The sequence below is a fragment of the Ursus maritimus genome, unplaced genomic scaffold, assembly GCF_017311325.1.
Source record: "Ursus maritimus isolate PB19 unplaced genomic scaffold, ASM1731132v1 scaffold_27, whole genome shotgun sequence".
NCBI lineage: Eukaryota > Metazoa > Chordata > Mammalia > Carnivora > Ursidae > Ursus > Ursus maritimus.
Genome location: NW_024425230.1, coordinates 29,819,339 through 29,843,495, shown reverse-complemented (window position 1 = coordinate 29,843,495; position 24,157 = coordinate 29,819,339). Strand labels below are relative to the sequence as shown.

Here is a 24,157-nt window from a genome sequence, read left to right as displayed (position 1 = left end):
CCTGGCGGAAGTCTATGGGCTGAACTCACTGAGCATCCTGGAACCTACTCTTGCACACGTGCGTGTCCCTCTAGGAGATTTAGTCCCGCAAGCGAAGAAACCCATCTGAATGCTGCTGTAATTATTCAGAGCTGACATAATCCAAGCCGGAATGGGGCGGGGAGGGAGAAAAAGGGCAAATTTCCTTTTCCAAAATAATACGTGCTTCCTCTTGACAGTCTCCTGGGCCACACCCCCCCCCCCTGTCGGTCCCAGGGCTGCCATAAATGGAATGCGTGGGACCCAGCAGAGGCTGGGCGTGGGGCCCAGCGTGAGGGCAGCAAGGACGAGGAGGAAGGGGTCTGACCTGCTGATTAAAGCAGCCACTGAGCAGAAACGGGGCAGGGTGAGAGTGGGATGAGAACCAGGTCACACCTGGCCTGGGCAGGGCCCTGTGCCCGCTGCCGCACGCGCTGACCCTGAGCTTCTCGGCAGCCCGAGGGGTCTGAGGCTTAGCAAGGAGGAGGGACATGTCTGGGCTCAGTGAGTCAGTGGCCACCCTGGGCTTCTGACCAAGGCCTGACCGCAAGGCCCTGTGTGTGTGTGGTCTCTAGGCCAATGCTGCCCAATGACACCAGATGGGCCCATCTAGAGGTGCCAAGGCCTGGAACTGAACTGGGGCTGGGGAGACGGACCCCGGACTGGCACCCGTTAGAGGGAGTCCGGCCAGAAGGCTAGACAGTGGCAGGTGACAAGTGGCGTCTGATGAGTCACCGCTGTCTGGGAACCCTTCTCCAAGGAGCCAGTGGCCCACACGCAGCAGGTGGAGGCAGCAGCCGGGAGCCAGGCCACCTCCCCAGTCAGCAGGGGGCCCAGGTGCGAGTTGGGGGCAGAGCTCTGCTTCCTGGAAACTTGAGGGCCTGGCTCAGCCGAGGAGCCCCCACTCCCACATGCCAGGCCTCAGGAGGGCCACGGGCCACCACCGGGGCTTAGCAAACTCTGCCCTCCTCACTTCCCTCCTCCCACCTCCTCCCCCTCTACCGACCTTCCCGGCCTCACATTTTGGTTCCTTTTTTATATTTATATCCAAGAAATACCCTTTAAAAATTTTTTTAATAAATAACAGTAGGGAATTTTTTTTTAAGATTTTTATTTATTTATTCGACAGAGATAGAGACAGCCAGCGAGAGAGGGAACACAAGCAGGGGGAGTGGGAGAGGAAGAAGCAGGCTCCCAGCAGAAGAGCCTGATGTGGGGCTCGATCCTGTAACGCCGGGATCACGCCCTGAGCCGAAGGCAGACGCCCAACCGCTGTACTACCCAGGCGCCCCTACAGTAGGGAATTTTTTACCACAAAACAAATGCCACCAATGTAGCCCATTCTTCTCCTACGCAGAACGAGGGCAGCGGGATGGCACAGTGCTTACGAACACAGACTCAAGGGCCAGCAGGCCCGAGTCTCAAACCCTCTCTCTGCCTCTCATTAGTTTTGTGACTGAGCGAGTTACACGCCTCTCTGCGCCTTGGTTTCCCCGTCACTGCGATGAGGATGATGACAGGCTGGATGCGAGGCTCGATGTGGGGACTAAGTGAGGGAGGGCCTACCCGGGACACAGTCGGTGCTCGGAGAGCACCCGATATAAGGACTTTTGTCACGCCTAACCAAAGACAGAGCCCAGCAGCCTGGCCCCACCTCATTCCCTAGATCTTGCAGCTGGATCCCAGCCCTGACCTCAAGTCTTTAACTGGGGCTCCTGGGCCTACCCTATGTCTCTTCCTGCCCCCACCCCCCGGGGTGGTAGGGGGCCTGTGGCCTGGGCTCAGCCCCAAGTAGCATTCACTGGGAGTTCTGAGCATTCTTGTCTGGGTTCTTAGTGACATGAGTAAGGACGGGGATTAGAAAAGGGGAGAAGGAGAAGGCAGAGAAGTGTCTTGGAGTTAACCAGGCCCTGAAAACCTGGCCCCGGGGTCTTTCGAGTCTCTACCACTCATGGGCTCCCTCACCAGGGGTGTGAGCCCCAGGTCCCTCTCCGTTGGCATCACAGGAAGAGACATGGCCCCCGGGAGAGACCCTTGGCATGACTGTTCTCCGTGGCCAGGAGGCATGGAGGCCAAGTCATTCCCACCCCCTCAAGGAGTTGCTAAGACTCAAGGGCACAGCTTGGGGTTCAGTCTGCTCCTTGGCCTGCTGAATTCCAAATGGGGGTGCAGATGTGGAGCTGGGGCACGGGTTCTGAGCTCTGGCACCCCCAGGAGATGAACAACTACCGGCGGGCCATGCAGAAGATGGCGGAGGACATCCTGTCGCTGCGGAAGCATGCCAGCATGCTGGAGGCCGAGAACCGCGTGCTGAGGAGCCAGCTGGCCCAGGGGGAGGGCGACGAGGAGCAGGACGACACCAACAAAGCCCAGAAGCTGGATGAGGGTATACGGGACCCTGAGAGCCTCCGGGTGCCCACCCGAGCGCGGGCTCTGGAGTGTGGGCCGGGGTGGTGGGGAGCCTTTCCCAGCTCTGCCTGCTCCTGGACACCGGTGGGGGCCTCTCCGGGATGGGGAATGGAGACTCCAGTCCTGTCTCGAGCGTAAGGACGGAGAGACGCCTGCCCCTGCCCCCCAGCTGTGCTGAGCTGGGCGATGCCTCCTCCCTGAGCCAGCTCCCCCACCCCACCAGTGTCCATGAAGCAGAAACTGCTGCTGAGCGAGCTAGACCTGAAGAAACTGAGGGACAAAGTGCAGCATTTGCAGAATGAGCTGATTCGAGTGAGCTGGGGCTAGGGGTGGGGCAGAGGGCCTGGGGAGCAGAAGGGAAGGGAGCTGGGGGGTGTCCAGAGCAGTGTCTGGGAGCAGAAGGGAGAAAGGCATGGAGGGAAGGGGGCACTGCGGTGGAAGGCTCAGCGGAGGGGTCAAGGGTAACCCCGGACACCTCTCCTTTCCCCGCCCCCCTGCCCTCCTCCACCTACAGAAGAATGATCGAGAGAAGGAGCTGCTCCTCCTGCACCAGGCTCGGCAGCCGCAGGCGGCACTGCTGCAGCGGTGCCAGGACAAGCTGAAGAAGATGAAGGCTCTGGAGGAGACTGTGCGGCACCAGGAGAAGGCAGGTGCCCCCGGGGGCCACGCGCCAGGCGCCAGCCCCGGATGGGAAGGTGTGGAGCCCCCCTGCCAGCCTAGCCTTCGCGCTCTGCCTTCCAGGTAATCGAGAAGATGGAACGGGTGCTGGAGGACAAGCTGCGGGACAGGAAGGAGCCCCTGCTCAACAGGCTGCAGGGAAAGCCCACCACAGGTGAGTCTGCTCCCCAGCTTTTGTTCCACCCCCGCGGGCCTGGCCTTCCCGGAGCATGGGCTTCGGGAGCAGAACTGCGGCAAAGGATGCTACCCCGCACCAAGGCAGGCAGTGAGGGGCTCCCAAAGGTCCCCTGGGCTCCCTTCTCTGCCAAGAAGCCCCTCAGGACACATGGGGACAGTGTGTGAGCCAGGCTAGAAAGACAGGGGCCCCTGCTCAGACCCACAGAGAGGCCCCGCAGACCGGACTGAGCAGACAGTCCCGAGAAGAGGGGCTGCCCGAGCCCTTCCCGGGACTTCCGCGTCTCCCCACGTCTTCAGAATCTGCTTCTACCAAACAAACAGCACTTTTTTGTTTCCTCCACTGTCCTTAACCAAAGCCACCTAGAAGGGCCAATCTGAGGCAGGGGATGAGTGGGGGAGAACCAGGTCCCACCATCCCAGGCTGGCCAGACAGACAATTTCGCTGAGCCTTCCGTGCAGGCTCACGGGGAACCTCCATGTGCCCGGCCCCTGGGCGGCCTTCACTGCATAGGGGTGTTGGGGGAGGGGGGCCTTTGGAAAACAGTGCAAGCTGGGGCTGCCTTTCAGGAGCCCCGAGGTCATCCCAGAGTGGGATGAGAGAGGGGAAGGCAGCCTAGGGAGGGCAAAGGCCCCAGGGAGTGACAAGGGCAGGAGCAGAGAAGGGAGGAAAGAGAGAAGTGAAGAGCCAAAATTGACCCAGGACCCATGGCAGGGGAATGGTTATGGAGAACACAGGGGTCAGATTCTAAAGAGCCTAGAATGATGGCCTGAAGCATGTGAATCTGATTCCCCTGGCAGCAGGGAGCCATTGAAGGCTTGGGAGCAGAGGAGGGGCAGAATGGAGCAAGATGCTGGGGCAGATCAGGCTGGGGGCAGGCAGTCAGGAAACCCGTCTCACGAGCAGCTCTGGCCACGTCTGCAGCTTTCCCCGTGCTCTCAGCCTCTGGCCTTCCCCCGGGGTCTATGGGAGAGAACCTGCCTGTTGACGTGTATTCAGTCCTGCTGGCGGAAAACTCCAGGCTGCGGGCCGAGCTGGAGAAGAACAGTCACCAGTCGGCTCCCATCATTCTGCAGCAGCAGGCGCTGCCGGTAAGAGCCGCTGGCGCACGCGGGGCCTGGGGCTGCCTGAACAGGCCGCTGGGTGCTCGGCAATAACGCACAGCACAATCCAAGTTGAAGACCACGATCAGGAGCTAGGCCTCCCAGGGTCTACAGTGTGCCTGGAGACCCCTGGAGCCCCAGCTCTCAGGCCTGCCTCTTTCCTCCTGGGGAACACACACGGGTCTGAACACACCTTTGCCCTCCTCTTGCAGCCTGGGAGAAAGCAAGCCCCTAATGGCCCTTGACCTTTGATCCCTGACCCCTTTTGCCACCTGGCTGGCCTGCACTTGGACTCCACACGAGCCTCTCTGAGCTCCATCCTGGAGCATTTCCTGGGATTGGTACAGCCTTGGAGAGCCCTTTTCCCCCATCCCAGGTGGACCCCAGGGAGTTGGGAGCAGGAGGAGACCTGGCAGAGAGACCGCAAGAGACAGATGGCCCAGGCCACTCCAAGGGCACAGAGGCCCTGCCGGCACAGGTGGGTGCCCCTGGCCCTGGAAATGCCCAGGCCCCGCTCCATCTCCAAGGCTGCCGCAGGTGCCCCTGCTTTACGCAAACCGAAAGACAAGACATTTGGAATTACAGAAGAGGGGTGGGCAGGAGACACAGGAGGGTTTTTCTCTTCATCCCAGGACTTACAGGAGGTGAGTTCTGTTTGAAAGCACCCCTGATGCGTGAACACCTGGGTAAAGTGCGGGGACAGGGGAGCCCTCACTTTACGAAAAGACTCCTCATGCAAGATTCCTTTCTGTGCATTTTATATTTAGAAAGTAACGTGCAGAAACTCCGTATAACCAAAATCCGTGGGGGAAACAGCGGTGAAGAAAGCACCTGCCATTTCAATGTCAACTTCGGGAAAGAGGGTTTGGCCCTGGGTCCGAGGCTCTGTATCGGGGAGCTGAGCTGGGAGCTCAGACCTGGCTGGTTTCTGCCTCGATAGCTCACGGCCTCCTGAGCCTGCACAGCTGTAGTCCCCAGCAGGAGCCAGATGTGAGCTTCTGCTTTGCCCACAGGATCTCCTTGCCAGTACTTCAGACAAGTTCAACCTTCTGGCCAAGCTAGAACGAGCTCAGAGCCGGATCCTATCCCTGGAAAGCCAGGTAGGTGAGCCAGGCAGGCGTCCATCAGGCTGGGCAGGCCCACCACTCAGCAGCCCTTGACCTGAGTCAGGCTCCAAGTGTGACCAGGGTTATGGCTCAGCGTGTGCCCAGGGTCAGGGCTCAGTATGTTGTTGGAACTCAGGGAAGGTCCATCTGTGTCTTAATCAGACTGTCATTTGGCCCCTCCCCACCCACCCCTGGCACACCTGATGTCTCTGGAAGGTAGTGAGCCCACATTGCCCGGGCTCTGGTTGCCCTGCTCGCAGGGATGGGCCCTACTGCCCAGCGGGTCCCCATCTGTCCCTCTCCGTGTCTGCAGTTAGAGGACTCAGCTCGACGCTGGGGGCGAGAGAAGCAGGACTTGGCCACGCGGCTGCAGGAGCAAGAGTACGGCTTTGGGCACCCCTCAAACCCCGTCATCACTGACCTGCCTGTGAGTGACCTCTCTGGACAAGCTCCGTGGGGTGCAGGCAGTGGGGCTGGCAGCTGCCACCCCCGACCCCGAATCCCTGGGCCCTGAGAAGAAATGCCTAGGGGGACCCGCCCCACGCTTGAAGTCAGAAGACCCGTGCTCGGTTTCTGCCCTGTTGCCATCAGGACCCCTGGCCTGGTCTCCATGCCCCACCTGCCCAAGGGGAATAGAAAGCCCCCCGAGATCACCCCCTTCCCACGGGTGGTGGTGAGAATCAAGGGGACATGGCCATGGATGTAGGGTTGCCCCCATAGGCATTTCTGGAATGCTTTGGCACTGGCTGTACGTTAGCACTGGGTTTGCTCCCGGGCAGAGTAGCTGTGACCCCCACCCAACTCCAGAGCCCCTAAGGCTCTCCCCATGAGTGCACCTTCTTGGCCCCTGCAGTGCTGCCCACCTGCCAGGGAAGGGGGCACGGTGCCAGAGAGAAATGCAGCTGGCTTCGTCCGCACAAATAGGCCTGTTCGCAGCTGCCCCTCGAGCTTGGCCCCAGGCCCCCAAGCCTCCCAGAGCAACACCCCTGATGGCTCCTGCTCTCAAGCTGACAGGGTTCTGCTCCTTCCCATTCCCCTGGAAAGGGCTGATGGGGCGGCGGGGGGGGGTGGGGGGGAGCTGACAGGGAACGCAGGGCTGCCTTTGCAAACTCACCTGCTGAGACCTGGGGGCTCTTGGAGAAACTGGGCGGGCCTGCTGTGGTTAAACAGGTTTGGAACCCTTTGTGAAGGTATGGCCCACTGTGTTCAGACCCTCTGAGGCCTGGCTTGCCAGGCATGATTTGATGGGTTCCCTCACCGGGGGGAGGGGCATACTCACCTCACTTTGCTTTGCCACAGAACTCCTTGGCCCATGCCAAGGATCACAGGCGACCCTCGAAGCTGGACCCCCTGATGCCCAGCTCGGAGACTAAGCTCAGCAAGCCCTCAAACTCCGAGAAGACCTGAGTCTTAGCTGACCTTAGTAGCTGGAGCAGGCCTCCCGCTCTGTGTGCTGGGGACTCTCATTCCACCCCCCAATGACTGTATTAAATGCCATAGGTCAGTGAGCGTTCACCTCTTTCCTGGAGTAGGGCAGCCAAGGGGGCCCAGCTTCCTCCTGCCGGACCCTACTCTGAACCCAGGCCCTCTGCTGAAGCCCTATAGCCTCCTGCCTGTCCCAGAAGCTACCATTTTGGGAGAGCAAGGGCCATAGTGGACCCAGGAGGGCGGGGGAGAAGAGGCCTTCCGAAGCAGGAGCCCTTCTAGACCTCCAGAAGAAATGAGATGACCAGCTCTTTTGGGAAATGTGAGGGAGTGTGGGACTTTCCACTTGCCCCCAAGCATCTCATATCTGAAATCCTTTCTTTCAATTTTGATTTACCTGTTTCTCGGGAAGGGAAAGACTTAAAGCCTGCCTGTGGCAATCTATTACATAATAGTGTGAAATACCCCACTAACTGAGCTAGGCTGAGCTGTCAATGTTGTGTCCAAATACAGCCAGGGACAGTAAAAGCAGATGGGGCCCGGGGAAGGAGCCCTCCGCTGAGAGTCAGGAGGCCTGGATTCCAGCTATAAGCATGCTGTGTGACCTTGAATGACTCAAGCAACCTCTCTGGGCTTCCATTTCCCCCATCTATCCCATGCAGAGCTTGGCTTCTTTGATGGTAAGGCCCTGTCCGGCTCTAACATTTCTGAGTCAAAGACAGCTCGGGCCCAGAGAAGAGAAAGGAAGTGGGAAGGAGAGAGAAAGACAAGAAAGAGGATTGTGTGGCAGGGAAAAGCAGCAAGGCTCCAAGAGCGGACTCAGAGCCTGCAGATGCTGGCAGAAGAGACCAAGACGGCGGGGCTGTTGTCCTGAGCAGGAATAGCTCCCCTGTCTGCCTGCAGGACTTAGACCTGGCTAGCAGAGGGCCGGGAAGGATCAGGCACCCGATCAGGTCAGGAGTTACGGAACTCAGAAGGGGTTAAGAGGGCTGAAATTGGGACCAGTGTCAAACAGTCCGAATAATGCACCAAAAACTCAGCCACAGTGTTCTTGCCTACTGCCCAGAGCTTGGACAAGTGGGTACATCCCCCTAGAACAGGAAGCTGAGGCCCAGGGAAGCCCAGAGAAAGGTCAGGTAGGGTAAAGAAAGCATGCTGGCCTCTTATTCTCTAGGTCAGCCCCCTCACACCAGACCCTCGCTCACAGGCTTCAGCCCTAGCCTCCCCCAAAACTCTAGCTGGGCCTTGGCAGGAAGTCCTCAAGACCCCACAGGGAACTCCCACCCAAGCTTCAGCCAATCAGAGCCCAGCAAGAGCCTCACTCCCGTTAGGTGGCCCTGCTCAGAGGCCAGGATTGGCCCACACCTCTCAGGCCGCCTGTTCCCTTCTGCCTACTGCTCTAGTAGCTGCCCGCACAAGGGCAAGCCCACCGCCTGCTCTGCCTCACCCCTACCCCAGGCAGCAAGGAGGTCGATCCTACAGGCTCCTGCGTTGCTGTATTTGGGGGCAGGGGGTTGTTCCAGCAGGGAGGGCTTCAAGTGCAACTTCCCGGGCCCCCCATTCATGCTCAGATCCCACTGTTGACCCAGGCCAGGGAGCATCTCCACAGGAGTGATGGGTGCCTTGGGCGTCAGATAGAAATGAAAACACTTCACGTAGTTCAGCCATTTATTGCGTCCCTGGGCAGGCGAAGAGGGGGAAGAGGTGGCGGGAAAGAGGGGTGCCCTGGCTGAGCTGGGCAGCTGACCACTGAGCACCAGCTCTCTCTTCTCAGAGCCGGTCCCAAAGGAGCAGGGGAAGGGGACCGAGGACTGAAGAGCAGAGAGCACCAGGGGTGCCACCCTTCGGGCCTCCCTCCAGCACCCCTGCTGGCTTGATGGGTGGCGGAGGCAGTGTCCACCCTCTCTAATCACACCTGGGGTGGGTCCTGGTTGAAGGGTCTGAAGGTGAAGAAGATGGGCTTGTCGGGCATCAGGATGAGGTTGAATGTGGTGCCCACATCACTGAGATGTTGCATTTCAACTCTGAAGTTCTCCAGAATCTGAGAAAGAGGTGGTGGGCTTAGGGGAGAGATGGGGAGGGGCTGTCTCCCCCGGGGCCAGGCTTGTTCACCTATAGGTGTCACCTGCCGCGTGTGACTCAGGGAGATCTAAGGGGTCAACTGCCAGCTCCTATTTATCCGGCACAGTGCCTGAAAATGCACCACTAGGGCTTTGTCCCCTTAGCTCTACAAAACCTTGCCCCCCCATACCCATCCTGTCACCACGTAGAGGGAACAGAGGGCCAGGGGGCACCAGTGGGTAACAAGCAGATTAGCCCAAAAGAGGAGGCAACAGTACATTAGCCCAAAATTGTGGGGGAGGAGGAGGGCAAGTCATGGGAGACAGATGTCCCCAGGCCTGTACTCCCTGGGCTCCGGACAGAAATGGGAGTAGGAGGGCCCGTGCTTCATTCGGGCCACGGCCCGCCCAGGCTGCCCCGATGTCCCCGGCCGGACTCACGTGGATGAGGAAGAGGGTCATCTCGAGCTCAGCGATCCGCCGGCCCACGCACTGGCGCACTCCCCAGCCAAAGCCCAGGTTCCGGAAGTGGATGAGGTCCTTGTCTTTACCCAGCCATCGGGTTGGGTCAAACTTGATCGGATTGAAGAAGAAGGTGGGGTCCTGGCCCATGGCATAGGTGGACACCTGCACCAACGTCTGGGGACAAGGTGGGCAGAGGCCTGAGTAGAGGCCTCATCTACTCACAGCCTGGAGCGTAACTCAGCTCCCCGTTCCCACCCCCAGCCCGGCTGCGCAGCTTTTCAGCGCAGGACGCTGCCTGCTCTGTGACCTTGAAAAGGCCCCAACCCTCCCTGAGCCTCGCCCATCAAGTGGCCATGACCGAAGACTCAAGGCCGGGGATGGCCCTGGAGTTGTCCTGCCTTCGCTCAGCCGCAGAGGGCTCCCAAGACCCAGGCAGCCCGTGGCACCTCCCTCCTAACCCAGGCTCCGGCAGCATTCCAGAGATCATCACCACTATGCTCAGGACCCCGCCCTTCGTTCACACTTGGACTGCTGCTGCCAAGGACTGCACCATCCAGTTCCAGGAAGACAGAGGGACCAGAAAGCCCCATCACCACCGTCTGTGTGGGACTGCAGTCCGCCCCCAGCCTCCTCTGTCTGTCTGGCAGAGCTGGCAGCAATACACCACCACCAACCTCATTTTCAAGGTATCTCTGCAGGGTCACGGAGATGGGGTGGAGTCTGCCAGAGCAAGGCATTGAGGCGCTGGTGCCCTGAGGCCTGGACACCCCGCGCGGCATCTGAGCCCCAGCTACCACACCCCGGGGGGATTCAGGACACAGGAGCCGTACTCGTACTTCCTCCCTCCCTACTCCCAGCTGTCTCCCGGGACTTCTTGCCACCTGCTACCAACCCCCTCCCTTGTGCCCTGCCCAGGGATCTGGGGGATGAGGCGGGCAGGCACAGGAGGGCCGGGCTTGCCTCAGTGTCTCCTTGATGCTGGCTTTGAGGAGCGGGACCAGCTGCAGCATGGCGCTCACGCTTCCCTGGGCCTGGCGCCGGGCGGCCAGGACCTCCTCCCGCAGCATCTCCTGCACTCTCAGGCTGCGCGCCATCTCATACAGGTGCCACTGCAGAGTCACGGATGTCTGGCCGCACGTGGGCGGTGTGGACGACAGGGAAGACCTGTCACTCCTGAGGCCTCTGAACCCGTGCTAAATTTTCATTTCCAAGAATCTCTGCCCACCCTCGTGCCTGTATCCAGAGCCGACCATCCGCCAAAGCAAAACACAGTTCTACAGGCCAAAGTGCAAAAAAGCCTTCCTCACCACCTGCGCAGGAATGCCTGGGGCAGCCCTTGTCCCTGTCCTCGTCCTTGACGTCACCAGAGCCCACCTATTTCCTCAGCCAGTGGAGTCACCCATACAGCCAGTGCCTTCTTCCAGAGGACTCCCAGCGGGCTTTGGAAGCCAAATCCTACTTCTGTAACGGTTGTACTCCCGAATGACTACCACTCCACCCCTCTCCCGCTAGACCTTCCCCAAACCTCAGCACTTGCCTGTGGGAGCATAAAAGAAAGTAAGGCCCAAAGATACTGACACCAGAACGGCCAGCCCTGTTTCCCCATCGCTGTTGCAGTTAGCGTGCGGCGAGTTCTGAGACGGACCAGCTCGTCTCGGTATTAGCCGGAGACGGTGACCATGAGCCCTACACCGGAGGTATGAGGAACACTCACCAGGCCCCATGGCCCCAGATTCTTCAGTGGGGGGACCCAGGCTGAAGCCGCCCTCCCTCCTACAGCCAGGACATGTCATCTTACCAAGGATCATATTTTTATCCAGGAGCTTTAGACACTCTCTTTCTTCCAGCAGGAGCACTCGGGGGGAAATGCCATGTAGTCACCTCTCAGCTGAAAACCCTTATCTGGCCCCAGAAGCTCATGCCTGACGCCCGGGGCCCCCCAACACCTGCCTACTGCTCCCAGCCCCACTGCTCCCCTCTCTCCAACATGCACCTCATGTTCGAGCTGCACTGAGCTACACGTGGCTACTGAAGCCCAGAAATCTGCCTCGTGCCACTCCCTCTTTCTAGAATTCCCCTCCCCAAACCAGGAAGCAAGGACATACTCTTTCTTTAAGGCTCGGAGCAAACGTGTGTATTTGTCTTATTTCCTCCAAGACCTGACACAGAGTGGGTACTCAGGAGGTATTTGTTTAATAAAGTAGTCAAATAAGTTCCTGGCTGTGTGACCTTGACTAAGTGATTTAACCTCTCTGTGCCCCAGTTTCCTCATCTATAACTGAGGGATAACAGTAACGTATCTCCCAGCGTTGTTTGTGAATACTCAATGAGTGTACATGTGAAAGCTTAGGCCCCTGCCTGCCATAGAGGACAGGCTTCATAAATGTTGCCTAAGGATGGCAGCTTTGGTGCTGGTGAGCTGTTTGGGAGATGTCTTCTACATAACTGACAATGTTTAAAATATGCTCAAAGGCTCGTCTGCAGCCTGTCCCATAGACCAACACTCCTCTGTCAGCACAACATAAAGATGACACCTAGGAAAGAAGATTAACACGGGGGCTTTGACAGCGGCTTCTCCCTGGTCCGGAAACTCTCCGGCTCCTCTCTACTCCCGCCAACAGCCTCCAGACACAAGCTGAATTTCAGCTCCTGTACGGCGCCCTCTCCCTGTCCTACAAGGCCACGTTCCCTCTCCCCTCTTCTCAGCGCCCTTGGTCCTGGGCACTTGCCTGGCCGTCCGGCCCTATACTGCGCAGTGGTGTCATCTGTGCACATGCTGCCTCCTTGTCACGGGATGAGTCGTGGCCCACCAAGCTCACATGTTGGAGTCCTAACCCCCCAGTAACTCACAACGGACTGTATCAGAAGATAAGGCCCTTTACGGAGCAAACTAAGGTAAAATGAGGGAGGTCCTATGGATGGGCCCTAATTCGTAGGACTGGAATGTTTATAAGAAGACGAGATTAGGACACAGGCATGCCCACAGACCGCGTGAAGACAGAGGGAGAAGACAGCCATCCACAAGCCGTGAGAGGCCTCAGAAGAAACCCTCCCAGTGAGAAAACAAGTTTCTGTTTGTTAAGCCACCTGGTGTGTGGCACCTTGCTCTGACAGCCCCAGCACACTAATATGCCCTTCCTCTCTGAGCCGTTTGGGACATTTGAGGTCTCTCATATTCATCTTTGTAGTCTCAGTGCCTGAATCCCAGCCAATAAACACTACGTCATTAACCCTCACTCTCACAGCAGCCTGATACTGGAAAAAGGGAGGTACGCAGGCCAGAGACGTTTTGACATTCCAGAAGTTTCTGGGGTACTGTCCTGCCTGTGGAGAGGACCTGAGGGAGGCACGACAGAGCAGGCCTTCAGGCACTGAGGCTGCCGTGGGGGACTGAGGTCTGGAAGGGGGGATAGGAGACAGCAAGGAGACCCCGGGGCAAATTCCACTGGCTCCCAGCTCTTCTGAGGGTCTGCCTGCCTCCTGAACCGAGTGTGTGCTGTGTCCTCCACCTGCGACGGGAGGGCTTCTCCCTTACAGACCCCACGCACAACCCCACCACCTACTCGCTCCCTTCTCACAAGCAAAGAGAAAATGGCGGCTCGGCCTCCAGGCATGCTCCGTGGGTGCCGGATGTGACCTCACCCTTCCAGGAGATCAGGATTTAAGAAATGCAACCAGGAAAGGGAGACCCACCCCACGGGGGTAGGGTTCCAGGGGACGAGGTGGACTGGCGGGGAAGGGGCCCAGGGCCCAGCAAGGGCCAGGACGTGCCGGGGGACCGCCTCACCGTGTCCACACCCCCGGCCAACATCTCCGTGATATTGGCCTTGACATCCTCAAAGAGCAGCTTGTTATTTTTTAGGAGGCGGTGGAGGATGCCCGGGTAATTGTTGACGTCTCTCTTGTGCCTCAGGTCCCAGTAGAAGTTCTGGGTGTAGATCTCGGCTGTGCAGGAGGGGAAAAGAAGTGAGCTCTCTGCAGATGGGAGGGAAGCTGAGAGGCAGGACGGAGGACTGGGGGTTCAGGAGCTCAGCGTTCTAGCGGCCCCTTTCCTGAGCACACACTCTCTGCTAAACCCTTCGCGGCCATCTAATTCCTACCACAGCTCCAGGGGGTAAGTGATGTCTTCCCCATTTTACAGATAAGGAATTAGAAGTCCTAGAGGGTAGTGACTTGCCCAAGGTCATTGGGGTGTCAGGGGCAAAGTGGATTTGACTCCAGGTCTGGCGTCAGCGCCATACCCCATCAGCCTTCTGCACCCTGCCTTACCAATCTCTCCCACGAAAGTCCTAATCTGTCACCAAGCACGGCGGTGTCTGAAGCACTGGCCCTGAACCCTCTGGGGATCCTGGGCTCCTCTGAAGAATATGAGGAATGTCTCTGATCCTCTTTCTCCAGAAAAATCTAACCATCTCCAACAGCCAGCCTTTAGCCCACCATGGCCAGGGGTTTTGGAGCCTCCCTACCTCCCCTCCCTGCCCACCAGAGGGCAGAGGCTTCTTACTTCTCTCTCTCTCCCCAGGCCTGGGTTTCCCACCCTCTGAGGCAGACAGGGTTCTCCTGGCCCCTAGACTTGGCTACCCAGGATGCAGCCTTCACCTTTATTGAAAATCACATCCCATGCAGCCACATGGTCTTTCCAGGTCTTGGTCTTGAATAGACGGAACAGGTCTGGGGGGAAGGTGAGCATGGGGACACTGGTGTGGAACATCTGGTAGACCGCATCGATGAACCGCTGGGCCTCAGGGTCCACTCTCTCCTCCAGCATCCCCAGGCGCTCCCCGAACATGACGTTGGTGATGGCTGCAGAGGGAGGCAGAAGAGCCCCTTCCAACCTGGCCATCTGAGGGTCTCAGCTCCCAGGAACCCCACCACCACCACCACCAACACATAGGATATCCCGCACCCAACCTCAGACTCCTTCAGTAAAGAAACTGAGGCCTGAGTCCCCAAAGGCTGAAATTGCAGGGCTGAGGAGAACTGCCTTCTGGCAACGACTCAGGTCCTTCAAAGGGGCATGTGGAAGACCCTACAAAGCGTGGTGGGAAGCAGAGTCTCCAGCAGAGCTGGGAAAGCACCCGGGAGGGTTGAAACTGCTCCCCCCACCCTTCCACTAGCACCCCAAGCAGCCTCTGGGCTTTCCTCCTGGCAAGAGAGATTTCTCATCCATAACTGAACAAATCAGCCATTTCCTGAAAGAGGTCAGACAGGAGACTAGGGAACACAAATCCCTGGTTAGCCATCCATGACCCACTCTGGCTAGACCTAAGAAGTCACAACCACCCCAAGTGTGTCCTGCCTGCTGGGTCAGGAATTTGAATGTTAATTGCATACCAAACTCTGGGCATCCCAAAGCTCCTGCGGTGATCACATGATCCCCATCAAGCCACGAGGCCTTCGCATGTACTGTTCCCTCTGCCCATACTGCCTGACCTCCTTACCCTATCTGTAAAACTCCTACGCATCCTCAAATGCCCAGTTTAGATTAACCACCCAACCCTCCCTTCCCCTCCCAGACCTCGGAGGTCAACATCCCAGGCGAGAGAGAGGCAGAGGCTGTGTCCAGCAGCTCATCCCAGAAGCCAACCCCAATGCTCCTTCAGAGTCCATGCTGGGTCTTAAGGTAGGAGGCTGTGTTCTCCCACCCGCAGGACCATTGCCAGGTAGATAATAAGCCCCTTACACTCAAAGGCGAAGCGAAACAGGTCATCACTGATGTCCCCTGAGAACTTTCCAGAGCCCTGCTGCTTGATGCGCCTCTGCAGGACTTTGACGAAGTCCTGAGACACTGGGTCCAGCAGGGGGATGAAGTTCTTTATGGCCTCTGGAGCCATCACCTCCTGGTTCAGGGCCAGCCGGTCTTTCTTCCAAGCTCCTGACTTCCTGAGAAAACACAGGCCCTCAGGCCCTGATGGTCACAGACCCCACAGCTGGCAAACACAGAAGGGGCTGACTTGGCTGAGCCACAGCTCAGAGCCCCTCGCTCACGTCCACCCCCAACACCCTGGGCCTCCCACCTCCCAGCTGCTGCCTGGCCTGGGGAGGGGATAGGAAGAAAGAGGGTGAGGGAGAACAAAACCCCCACCCCTCCTCCACTCCCTCTGCCACCCTATGGCCAGGAACTCCTACTCTTAGAGCCTCTAAGTAACTTTCAAATCCTCTTCTGTTTGCCTCACTGCCGGCTGCCTTCCCCTTCCTCCTGGCTGATGCTCGGCTCCTGCCATTCAGCGCCTCTCTCCCTACGTCACCTTTGCTGGCCCTGCACAGACACAACAGACCGATCTCTCCTCCTCCGCTCCCCCAACGGGTCCCATTACTGACGTCTGCGGAGGACCACAGGTGTCCTGAACTTGGTTAAGGGTAAACCTCAGTTTACAGCCCAACTCGAAAGTAGGTCCATGCTAAGCCCTCTTTGTAGTTTGAGGGCTTTGCCTGTTTATAAGGATGTCACCACAGACTCACCAGGCAACATGAAAACTAGAACTTGACAGTAACTTAAATGCGCCCACCCGGTCCTCCCACCTGCTGCCTCCCTGGCTAAGGGGACCACCAGCCCGACCCCCTTGCTTGCCTTTGTATATAGCTTTATCCGATCTATAGCTATTCCAAAGCATACTCTTAAAAGCTGTATACTTGTTTTCAACTCTTAAAAACGTTGTCATGATTTGGTTTTTCTACTCGGTTTTATATTCCTAAGTATTGTCTGGATCGCGGCTGGTCACTGAGTCCATCCACTTTGACTGGTGTGGGTACCCGCTCACTCACTCTCACTCCCGTTGGGCACTTAGCTGGTTTCCTGGGCTTGGCTGTTAGGAACAGCCCTGCTGCAAACACTCTAGCTCCTGTCCCCTCTGGACTCCATTCTTTGGAGTCCGTCCCCGCGCGCAGAACTGCTGTCTTGTACCTAGGTGAGTATCCGACGGCAGGAGGGAATGTCCAGCCATTTTCTGAAATGGCGGCCCCAGTGTTCACTCCCACTAGCAAGCTACGAGAGCTCTCGTCTCTGTACCCTCAGCAATCCCTGACACGCACATTTTAAATTTTTGATGAGCGATTTGGTGGAATATGGCATCCATTACACTTAAATACACTGACTTGTCTGCGTTTCTCATTGTAGACAAGTCATGTGTCTACGTTTCTCCCTGTAGACTCGCAATAGCGGGGCCCTGCCCTGCTTGTCACTGTACCCCAGAGCCTGGCACATAGTAGGTGCTCAATAAGATGGGACTTAATGAGTGAACCAATCAAGGAGAACTTTTCTAGGTCTTTATTTACTCGTTACCATCTTCATCCTGAGCACTTCCTGAAGGCTGGCAGAGTAATTCCCTGTCCGCTGTTTTATGGGGACAGGAAGATGCCTGGGATTTGCCTAGAGGGCCAGCCAGAAAGGCCCGGCCGTGCCCCTGCCACAGCTCTCTGTCATCTCCCTCCAGCCCCCCGGGAGATGGCCCAGGACTCACTTCAACAGGACGCCGAGGGGTCTCTGGTAATACTGGTGATAGGCCACCCAGGGCGGGATGCAAAAGCGTTCTGGAGTGGGACCCTCGAACTTAAAGAGAAGGGCCACATCTTCGGGGTCGATGATATAAACCGACTCCACACTGCCCAGCTTCTCCCTGGAGGAACGGAGGAGACGGGCTATGGCGGATTCCAGGAAAGCCAAGCAGGCCCTGGGCAGTCAGGACGGGTCTCAGCTCATCTATAACGGCGTCAGGGCCTAGAGCACAGAGCAAGCAGTCCTGGGAGTGCATCCCATTCCACACCGTCCTCGCTGTGGGACCTGAGGCAAGGCGCTCACCCTCTCTGAGTCCCAGTTTCCTTTTTTATAAAATAGGGATACAGTACCTGTCTCACAGGGGCGCTGAAGGACAAGATGATAAAGTCTAGACATGTGACTCCTATTAGGCATTCTGTAAGTGACAGCTCTATGCTCATGGTCACAGTAGCGGCTGCCATACAAGGGCATGTCCCCAGGACCTTCAAGTCCTTGCTCCCACGCTCTTCCACACCCTCAGCTCCCTCCCCCCATCGCACCCACTGCAGAGCTCAGGAACAGCATGGTCATGTCACCACTGGAGTGAATCAGTGTGGCCTGCTACGTGGGCAGTCGGGACACCTGGCCAGCCAGACGCTTCTAGGCTTTAGGATTGAAAGGCTGGGAGTGGCCACCCTGCCTCTCCTTGGATTCCAGCAGAGCACTTTGTCTCTATTCAAACAAAACCACAGGTAAAACATTAGGCCTCAAGCACCAAGCGCAGATAATATGTCACAAAGCATTTGTAGGCGGTCTCTGGGGGAAACTGCAGAAAAGTCCACTCTCATGCATAAGAAAGTAAATTCAAGATACAGTATAAGGCAAAATATAAAAATATACAGGTATAAGCCAAGTTGTCTCCCCTCCTCCTTCCTCAAAAGGAGGGAGGGAGGAAGAAAGAGGGGAGGGTAGGAGGGGGGGAGGAAAGGAGAGGGGAGGGGAGGGGAGGGAAAGAGAGGGGAGTGGAGGGGAGGGGAAAGGGAGAGGGCTCTTTAACCACTGACGCGTTAAGCCCCATCCTGCCTTCCCAAGTCTTCTTGAGCTTTGTCCGTGGCCTCCCAGAAAATCCCCTCAGTGTTTTTCCAAGTGTCCTCACACCGCTATCTCCATCCCCCCACCCCAGCTCAGTAAAATCCTTGAACTGCTATTATTATTACCAATTCCAACTCTGGGAATCTAGCCCAAGGCAGTGATCTGATGCGTGACAATGATGCCAGATGGATAAGCATCGCGTCTAATAGCAAAATATCCCAGAGAGGGCTTGATGTCCACTTTACAGAACTGGCTTCAATCAAATGGCTTATCCACACTACGGACCACCATGCTGCCTTTTCAAGATTTTTTATTTATTTATTTGACAGAGATAGAGACAGCCAGTGAGAGAGGGAACACAAGCAGGGGGAGTGGGAGAGGAAGAAGCAGGCTCATAGCGGAGGAGCCTGATGTGGGTCTCGATCCCAGAACGCCGGGATCACGCCCTGAGCTGAAGGCAGATGCTTAACCGCTGTGCCCACCCAGGCGCCCCCACCATGCTGCCTTTTCAAATCATATTAAAGAGGAAAAGAGGAAAGAAGTCATCCAGATGTTGTTGTAGGACCCCCACCAAATAGCATACATAATATATTCACATTCTTAATGCTACATAAATATTATCAACACTGAGATTGTATCTGATTGCAATTTCCATTTGTGCCTGCCTATATTTTCTGAATTGTTTAATCACATGTACTCAGAAGTTTATCATTTCCGGGCCTTAAGTTAGAACAGAACGCTAACACCGAGCTAGGAGTCAGACAATTGGGGTTCCAAAGGTAGCCCCGGCTTTGCCCTGTTGAGCTGTGTGAACTTGACAAGACCCTTCTCCTTCCTGACCTCAGTTTCTCTATCTGTAAAGCGTGAGCAGTAACGTCAGATTCAAGGACGTGTCGAGAGGCTCTGATGATGGTGACTCAGGAAACAGAAAGGGGCTTGGTAAAAGAGGGCGTTCCTCCCAGAGGGAGAGGAAGCAGGGGAAGAGGAGGAGGGAAGGAGCCATCTCCCCGAAATGAGGAGCAACATTTCCCAAACCTGGCACTCAGCCCGGGGGCTCCCTGCTTCCAACGAGCTGTAGGAAAGGCACCTTGGACTTCAAAAGGGCTTATGGGAGGGGGAGGAAGGAACCTAACGAATGAGCAGTGGGACCCCTACGCAAAGATGCCTGCCCTCCCGCCCCAAGCCCACTATCAAGCTGGCCAACATATCCTATCAATGCCCTTTCCCCACCTTGACCCTTTCACTTAAAGTAAAATGCACTTTCCCTCCCGGTGTCCCCTCCCTGCTCCCAACTAGTACCTCCACCGCCCCCTATCCCCCTTAAGTATCCGCTCAGAACAGAACCCAGGTGTGGCTTGAAGGCTATGCACCTCAGAAACTGTCAAACCAGAACAAGTGTAGCTCTCAGACCCCACCCCGTTCAGAGGCTAAAAGCCCAAAGACCCTTCCTCAAGGCAGAAACCAAGACAGATGCTTGGAGACCAGAAGCTCTAGCCAGGCCAAGCGGAGGGGACAGAATCAGCTGCTCCCGATTTGCACAGGGCTGAGCGGTGAGGCCAGCATCCCAGCAGGACAGGGATCTAGCTGGGCGACCAGGGCAAGAAGGCTCACCCCTCTGAGCTTCCGTCGCCTCCGACAATGCGGATGACAGCTCTGAGGAATTGGCTGTAGGGAGGCGGTTACCAGAGCTTGTCCTCTTACCACTTCCCCCCAGGGAAGTTTCAAAGAGCGTAGGACCTGAGCAGCATGGAAGCCTCAGGGCTGGGAACAGAACCCACTGTCTGGGAAGCCGTCTCCCTTCTGCCACCATCCTCAGGCATGGAAGAAATGAAGTCAGAAGTAGGTCACCTGGGTGGCGCAGTCAGTTAAGCACCCGACTCTTGATTTCGGTTCAGGTCATGATCTCAGGGTCATGAGATCGAGCCCTGCCTCAGGCACCGTGCTGGATGCGTGGAGCCTGCTTAAGATTCTCCCTCTCCCTCTGCCCCTATCCCCCCCCCCAAAAAGAAAAGTAGACAAGAGTCTGGAGTGGCAGACAGAACTTCTGGGGAAGGGGAGTCCAGCAAGGCTTCCCAGGACCCTGTACCTCCCTATCCCACCAGCCCCACACTGCCAGGCTTACCTATAAATGGGGCCATACTTCTGGAAGTTCTGGACCTGGTGGTAGTGGATTTTCTGTGAGCCCATCTCCCTCCAGAAATTGTATAGATTTAGCCAGCCATTGTTTCCAGGGGTGGGGATCTCACTGAAGGGGCGAGGAATCTGAGTGGAGATACTGGCCCCTTCCCCGGTGGGCGCCCTGGGATGACCCGGACCCTCCCACATGGTGCTCAGGAAGGTCTGGCTGCCTTTGACCAGGACTGAGCGAAGAGGAAGCCCCTTGGCCAGCATGCTGTCCCCACGGTGGCTACAGTCCCTGCTCTCACAGCAGCGGGCCTGCCAGGGTGACTCCGGCCCTGGGCCCCTGTGGTCCAGCTTATAAGCACCAGCTCAAGGCTAAGCGAGCTGACAAAGCGGTCAGCCTCCCTCCATCTCCTATTGGCTCCAGCCCACACACAGCCCCTCCCAGACTTGGGGTGCCAAGGCTCAGTCTGGGATTTCTGCAGCCAGAGAGGCTTCCCAAGGCACAAGGAGACCTCCCTGTCTCTGTCCTCACTCACAGCCTCAGCAGGCCCCTGAAATGGCCAGGTTTGTGCCTTTCTTCTGCTGGGGCCTCCTGCTGCCCCCTGCATTGGGACCCAGCCACTGGCAGACAACTCCCAGGACATGTGGACAACCTGGGGTTGGAGGTGCTTTTAAGGGGCCCAGGAGGAGGTGAGAGCAGCCCTGCAACTCTCGGGCACCCCTTATTTATGATAGATAGATAGATAGATAGATAGATAGATAGATAGATGATAGATAGATAACATTAGATATAGAATTACATAGATAAGTACATAGATACATAGATATATAGTTAGATACATAATTAGATATATAGACATATAGATACACAGTTAAAGAGATACATAGATATAGAGATAGAGATGATTATAAACTGTTTTAGTACAGTTCCCTGATTTTTTAAAATTTAAATTCAATTAATTAACATATAATGCATTATGGGTTTCGGAGGTAGTCAGTGATTCATCGGTCTTATATAATACCCAGTGCTCATTACATCACACACCCTCCTTAATGTCTATCAACCAGTTACCTCATCTCCCCACCCTCCTCTCCTCCAGCAACCCTCAGTTTGTTTCCTATGATTAAGAGTCTCTTATGGTTTGTCTCCCTCTCTGGTTTCATCTTGTTTTATTTTTTCCTCTGTTTTGTTTCTTAGATTCCACATATCAGTGAGATCGTATGATAATTGTCTTTCTCTGATTGACTTATTTCACTTAGCATAATACCCTCTAGATCAATCCACATCATTGCAAATGGTAAGATTTCATTTTTTTGATGGTTGAGTAATATCCATCGTATATATGAACCACATCTTCTTTATCCATTCATCTGTCGATGGACATCTGGGCTCTTTCCACAGCTTGGCTATTGTGGACATATATGATGTTGCTGCTATCAACATTGGGGTGCAGGTGCCCCTTCGGATCACTACATTTGTATCTTTGGGGTAAATACCCAGCAGTGCAGTTGCTGGGCCCTAGGGTCATTTCCCCGATTTTTAAGGTTCTACTTTTTCTGCTCGGAAAAAAATAATAATTTTTAAAAAGATTTATTTATTTATTTGCGAGAGAGAGAGAGAGTGGGGGAGGGGCAGAGGGAGAGAATCTCAAGCGGACTCTCCGCTGAGTGCAGAGCCTGACTCGGGCCTCAATCTCACAACCCGGAGATCATAACCTGAGCCGAAACCAAGAGTCAGGTGCTCAACCGACTGAGCCACCTAGGCGCCCCTAGGTTGGGATAATTTTTGATCTAAAAAAAAAAAAGAATGTTTGAAAGCATAGCTCCATGGTCTTCCCTTTGTGGAACTTCTGTTGAGAAATTCAAAGCCTTTCTGATTCCTGAACCCATCCTTGCATTAGTCCTTCCTTCCCCTCTCTAGTTCCTCTTGGGACCTATCCTGCCTTTCGGCTGCTTCAAATTTAGCAAGACCAACTTGCCGTATCAGTTCTTGGGCCAGATACTTTGTCAGCCTTTGTCATCTGGAAACTCAAGCCCTCACGTTTCTGGACACTTTCTTGTACAATTTATTTCATAATTTCTCCTTCCACTTCGTCTTTTCTCTAATTTCCAGAACTCCTCTTCTTCATCTAGGCACCTCCTGGATCTATCTGGTACTGATGTTTTCTTTATCTCCTATATTACATTGTCTTCTCATTCCAGCTAATGAGAGATTCCCTATTGCAGCTTCCAACCTCTCTATTGCAATTTTTATTTCCACCATGTTTTTTTTTTTTAAATTTCTCGGGCCCCTTCCTATATCTGGATATGGACACAATGCAGACATAATGGCTCCTTAAAACTTTCCAAGATATTAATCATACAGTTGTTTAGTTGTTTGGGTTCTTTGGGTGTCTTTGTTTTCTTTTGCTCTCTATGTCGTCCTTGTTCCTCTGAGTTCCTTTTTCTATTTATTTTGGTTCCTGCCCTGTCATGTTAGGAGTTTCCTTAAGTGTCTACAGACCTGGGGCAGCCCACTAGACGTCGTGCCAAATTTAAGAGTCGGAACCCGAGAGGTTGGCCAGCTGGGAGCATGTTGGCGGGACCGGTCCAGCTGTGTGGGCGGTGCAGGGTTTCATCAGGGAGGGCTCCGACAGATCTCCAAGGTCAGCGGCTACCTGACTTTCCACTTCAGCTGCTCATCTTCCTTGAGGAACAATCTTCTACATTTTCAGTATGGGACCCCTCACTGGCCTCGCTATGGCTGACGTCCCCAGGGCCAGAGCCTTTCCAGTTCAATGAACCCAGAGAGCAGACCTCACCATCTTGACCCAGAAGCCGTTCAGGTGGTCCATGCACAGCTGTGGTTATCAGGTTCACAGGATTCTGTGCACTGCTGCGTTTTCACCCAAATTGTCATAAGCATCGAAATGCTCCTGAGCAATGTCTTGGAAAAGCCTCATCACATTCTGTGATTGTGTTTATCTGTGCCTCATTCTTTTATGTTCAAAACTCTAAGGTTCAGAGGTCACCTTGGGTGGTGAGGAAGGGCCATGCTGGGTAACAACTAAGGGGTGGGGGGGACAGGTGTATTGATTTATTCCACACCTGCAGCATTCCACATCTCTATTGCAGGCACTGGGCTACGGGATGGCATGGAGGGGAGGGACACATGGGCCCTGGCCTTGGGGAGGGCACAGTCCAGGGAAGCAGCATGAAATTGAGGACGCTAGGAGGCTTCTGGCCTCTGAGGAAAAGGATGAAGTGGGATTTGTGGGCTGGGGCTCTGTGGCCCCCACGGGTGGGAGCAGGAGAAGATGAGAATCCTTCGAGAACAAAGAAGGAACACTTACACAAGGCTGGCGAGGACCAGGAGAGGGCCAAATTTCAAGAGGAGAGCAGATAAGCTTATGAAAGCGTTCGGAGGGAGAGGCCGTGGAGCTGGGTCAGCCAGCGTTGGCCCTTCTCACTCCCGTGAGCTTTTGGGACGTCTGTGTCCTGCGCCCTGAACTGTTCTACCGAGACTAGCGGAGGGCACCACCCACCGCCGGCTGGTCTCTTGCCTCTGCCCTCCTCCCCAAGGCAGCTGGCGAAGACGCAATTCCAGAGAAGAAACAGGACACGGAACAGGAGCAGATCGCGGCCTGGAAGGAAACCAGCCTCTTACTAGCTGGAGGTCCTGAGACACTGATGCATCTTCTCTGCAAGCTCACCTCTGCCTGGTGAGTTAGCTGCCCTGGGAACACTGTGCACAGACCTTGCACTCCATGGATCATGGCTGTGGACCTCCCCCAGGAGGAGTGCAGGGGTGGGGGGAAGGAAACTGCACAGTACCCGGATGGGGCAGACAGGTCGAGTCAGGATGCCTTTTATTTCCTCTTCCTGAGCAAAATCAGGGGGACCTGTGCAGGGAGAAGGAGAGGCCAGGTAGGATGCAGGGCCAGGAGAGCACATGAGCAGGCCCAGAGCCCGGGTGGAGGGAACTGAGGGAGTGGAGGCAAGGCCAGTGGGGACAGGAGGGCAATCAGCTCCACAGAAAGTTCTTTCTG

At 55.8% G+C, this 24,157-nt stretch overlaps 2 protein-coding genes across 3 annotated transcripts; one reads left to right on the top strand and one right to left on the bottom strand.

The window, feature by feature from the left end:
- Nucleotides 1-2,152: 2,152 nt before the first annotated feature.
- On the top strand, nucleotides 2,153-6,003 carry CCDC33 (coiled-coil domain containing 33). Of its 2 annotated transcripts, XM_040643002.1 has the most exons (8): nucleotides 2,153-2,393; nucleotides 2,634-2,739; nucleotides 2,942-3,073; nucleotides 3,169-3,259; nucleotides 4,205-4,371; nucleotides 4,760-4,861; nucleotides 5,397-5,483; nucleotides 5,803-6,003. In XM_040643002.1, the coding sequence occupies exons 1-8, from the start codon at nucleotides 2,179-2,181 to the stop codon at nucleotides 6,001-6,003; spliced, it is 1,101 nt and encodes a 366-aa protein (XP_040498936.1). In that variant the 5' UTR covers nucleotides 2,153-2,178. The 2 variants fall into 2 exon arrangements, with proteins under 2 accessions (XP_040498936.1, XP_040498937.1); XM_040643003.1 differs by lacking the exon at nucleotides 4,760-4,861.
- Nucleotides 6,004-8,666: 2,663 nt separating this feature from the next.
- On the bottom strand, nucleotides 8,667-20,396 carry LOC103678997 (cholesterol side-chain cleavage enzyme, mitochondrial). The gene is made up of 9 exons (XM_008708488.2): nucleotides 20,128-20,396; nucleotides 16,900-17,055; nucleotides 15,123-15,322; nucleotides 14,039-14,242; nucleotides 13,227-13,384; nucleotides 10,400-10,566; nucleotides 10,110-10,159; nucleotides 9,416-9,648; nucleotides 8,667-8,955 (listed from the first exon to the last, which is right to left on the bottom strand). Exons 1-9 carry the CDS (start codon nucleotides 20,394-20,396, stop codon nucleotides 8,824-8,826), a joined length of 1,569 nt encoding a protein of 522 aa, XP_008706710.1. The 3' UTR covers nucleotides 8,667-8,823.
- Nucleotides 20,397-24,157: the final 3,761 nt, after the last annotated feature.